General features: G+C 55.6%; 1 protein-coding gene across 1 annotated transcript in view; it reads right to left on the bottom strand.

Annotated features, from left to right (window-relative positions):
• Positions 1-973, bottom strand: part of LOC104489490 (glucagon-like) — a gene marked incomplete at its 3' end in the record, with an annotated part of 1213 nt that extends 240 nt beyond the window's left edge. The window contains exons 1-2 of the mRNA XM_010131653.1: positions 873-973; positions 3-146 (exon numbers count right to left, since the gene is read on the bottom strand). Of these exons, the coding sequence (XP_010129955.1) occupies positions 3-146; positions 873-973 (245 nt within the window). The remainder of the gene's footprint in view (positions 1-2; positions 147-872) is intronic.
• Positions 974-3117: the final 2144 nt, after the last annotated feature.

Raw genomic sequence — 3117 nt, 5'->3', positions numbered from 1 at the left:
GCTTGGTGTTGAGGAGCCAGTGCACGAAGTCCTTGGCCTTCATCTTGTCCAGGTAGCGAGTGAAGTCGCTGGTGAAGGTGCCCTCCGAGTGCCGTTTGATGTCGGACACGAAGCTTCGGGCACTTTGGGATTCGTACGACTGCCACCTGCCCGGGAGGGGGGTGGGGAAAGGACACCTGGTTTGATGCACACGGTGGCATCCGGCACCCTCCCTGCAGGAGGTCCCCAGGGTAGAGGAACTCCTTCCCTTCTCCTGTGAGGGAGAACAGCCACAGTAACACACTAAAATGATTTTCAGGTTCAGGGGCTCTGCCATGCCTGCCCAGGGCTGTTCCCTGCATCAGGTACACGCGATATCCCACCCCGGGTGATTCGCCCTATGTCTCTCTTGGCTGCTGTGGGTTCCTGCCTCCACCCTGGTCCCTGCTTGCTGCTCCAGGGAGGGAGCGTGGTGCTGCCCCGAGGTTTAGATCAACCTCCTCCAGCTCTAGGATGGAGAGCTGGTGTTGGACCTCCCCCTCACAAATTCACCCTGGCAGAAGATCCTCAAAGGGTTTTCCTCCCGTTCAGTGCCGGCGCAGAGCAGGGCGCAGCACCGTGCCCAAAGCATCAGCTCGTCCTCTGCCCTGCACGTTCCCATGCAGGCTCTGGTCTGACACAGAAGAGGAATCCTGGGGGTGGTCGTGGCAATGGCCTGGCGTGGGATGGAAGGCAGCCAGGAGGAAGCTTGTCCAGATAAACACAAAAGACTCGGGCAACAGCCCCGGAGCTGGGAGGGCCAGTGGCAGCGGTAACGGAGAGGAGTGAGCTGCTCCCACAGCCCCTGCCCATGCTGGACATGTCCCTAGGCCAGCTCCACCAATGCCCCGTACCTGGACGTGTCACCCAAGTCCTCAGAGCCCATCTGCCCCCCTGCCCGGAGCAGCACAGCGAACACCAGCCCGCAGAGGTAGAGCCACCGGGCGATCTGCATCTGTCTGTCAGGAACAAGCAGAAATCGAGAGAAATGTCCAGAGCTGCCACCACCACTGACCACCCCCGGCCCCTGCAGCACAGCCTAGGACAGATCCAGCAGGAGACAACCTCCTCCCCAGGGGTCCTGGCAGCATGTGGGTGGGCGTGGGTGAAGATGACATCCTCACAACTCCCTGGTGGCACCTCTGCTGCTGCCCAGGCACAGGCATGCAGCCACGAGAGCGGGTTTGTGAACTCAGAAGATCTAATTAACTGCAATCTGCTCTCGCAAACCTCCTCCCTTCTGTCCAGGAGCAATCTCTCTCTCCTGAGCTTATCACTAGAGTGCCGGAGAACTTTCCCAACCATCAGCTGCTCAGAAAAGCGGCTTTCAGGAGAGTCGATCAATTGGAATTCTCCATTTCTTACCTCTGCCAGATGCTTTGGCACTTCGGGGGGCGTAAAATGCCACCCCCCACCCTTTATTTGCTGAAAACCGGACTTTTGGTTGCCTATCACCGCGCACTTTCATGACTCTGGTTTAATTTCTCTAGCGATTGGTAGTAAAGGAGGGAGGAAAAGACACTTACCTCCGGCAGAGCCAACCCTTCTCCCAACCGCAGGAGCCAATTCACCGCCTCCGAGCTGGCTGTGGGCAAACCCTTCCCCTTGCCGGTGCTTTTAAGCTCGTTAGCGGGATGCACGAAGCTGACCGCCGAGGTCATCGCTTCTCCTGCCTTGGGCTGGGTGGGTCATCATGAGTCACTACAGGATTTTTTAAGCAAAACATACCGTGGTTGCTTTATTTTCCAGCTCACACCTTCAGTGAGGTGGCGGTGGGGGCGTTGTTGATGTTGTGGCTGTTTCTCTCCTCTATTTTTTTCCACTTCTCGGAGCACGGGAGTGACCTATCGGTTTTCTCCTTTCAGCTGAGATGGCCCCTTATATGACACGGCGTGACTAGCATGGAGAAGTGACTTCTCCGCCGGCAGGGCTGCCCTTTCAAACACCTTTGGTGCGAGTTGGAAAACTCTGAGAAAATGTGAAAGAAGCACTTGGGTACCCGAGAACCTGCTGCTGCTTCCTACGGGGAACAGTCGGGCTGCAGCTCATCAGCTGGACAGACACCACCTTTGGTCCCTTGTCCTTCAAGGCCGGACCTGAAACAGGGGCTGTTCACCATCAATTTGGGGATGACAGGAGGCACTGTGGGTGGCTGGGTCAGCGTTTTTCTGGTTGAGGCATTTAGGCTTCGCCCAGGAGCTGGAGGAACATCTGGAACTCAACAGGTCAAGGACAATAACTTTGCAGGGGCGTCTCCTGGGGTCTGGATTCATTTTTTTAAACCCCCAAGTCCAGAAAAGGAAAACAGGCTCGAGAAGAGCAAAAGAGTGGCCCTAAAGAACCAGATCTGGCCTTAGGGGAGAAGGTGCTGACAGCTCCCGGTGGATGTGGAGCAGAGTCCTCAACTCCCTGAAGATGCTGGGAGGTCAGATGAGTTTTGAGGGCGGATCATTCAGGGGGTGGATGGCAGGCTGAGTCTCTGGGGCAGTTTTGAGGTATTTGGGGAGCTCTTGACTAAGGAATGTCCGCGGCTCAAGCGTCCTTTTGCAGGGACATGGCCAACGGGCAGAGAAGAGCAGATCTGAAGAAGCTGGTCCGTGTTTCTCCCTCGCCCAGCACCAGCCACCAGAAGATACGAGGGCTCCAAGTCCTGATTTCCTTGCCAGTTCTGTCCTCTCCTCCTGGGACCTCTGTTCTCCTGGGTGGGTAATTATTATTGTTCTACCGAAGAGATTTCTGTAATTATTGTCACTGTCAAAATATGGCGAATGTTCAGGGGACACTTGTCTCGAAGAGCCTTTTAATTAAGGCCAGCAATGACCTTAGGAGAAAGCCTGACATCAGAGGGGGAAGGTGGGAGACTAATTAGCTCAACTCTCAGGGGAGAGGTCCAGATTTTCTACCCACCGCTTGGATGGGATGTTTATTAACGCCACCAAATTAGTTCACAATGACACTGTTTGTGATGTCCCCCCAGCCCAAGAAGACACACGAGCTACCCGCAGCGGTGGAGGCACAGGAGAAGGGATCTCACCTCAGCCAGTGCTGTGCTTATCATTTTGCTTCTCGGTTTTCTTAATCGTGGCTCCCAGTGTTGGG

This window comes from Buceros rhinoceros, unplaced genomic scaffold (genome assembly GCF_000710305.1).
Source record: "Buceros rhinoceros silvestris isolate BGI_N320 unplaced genomic scaffold, ASM71030v1 scaffold26002, whole genome shotgun sequence".
NCBI lineage: Eukaryota > Metazoa > Chordata > Aves > Bucerotiformes > Bucerotidae > Buceros > Buceros rhinoceros.
This window is presented reverse-complemented; position numbering and strand designations above follow the sequence as displayed.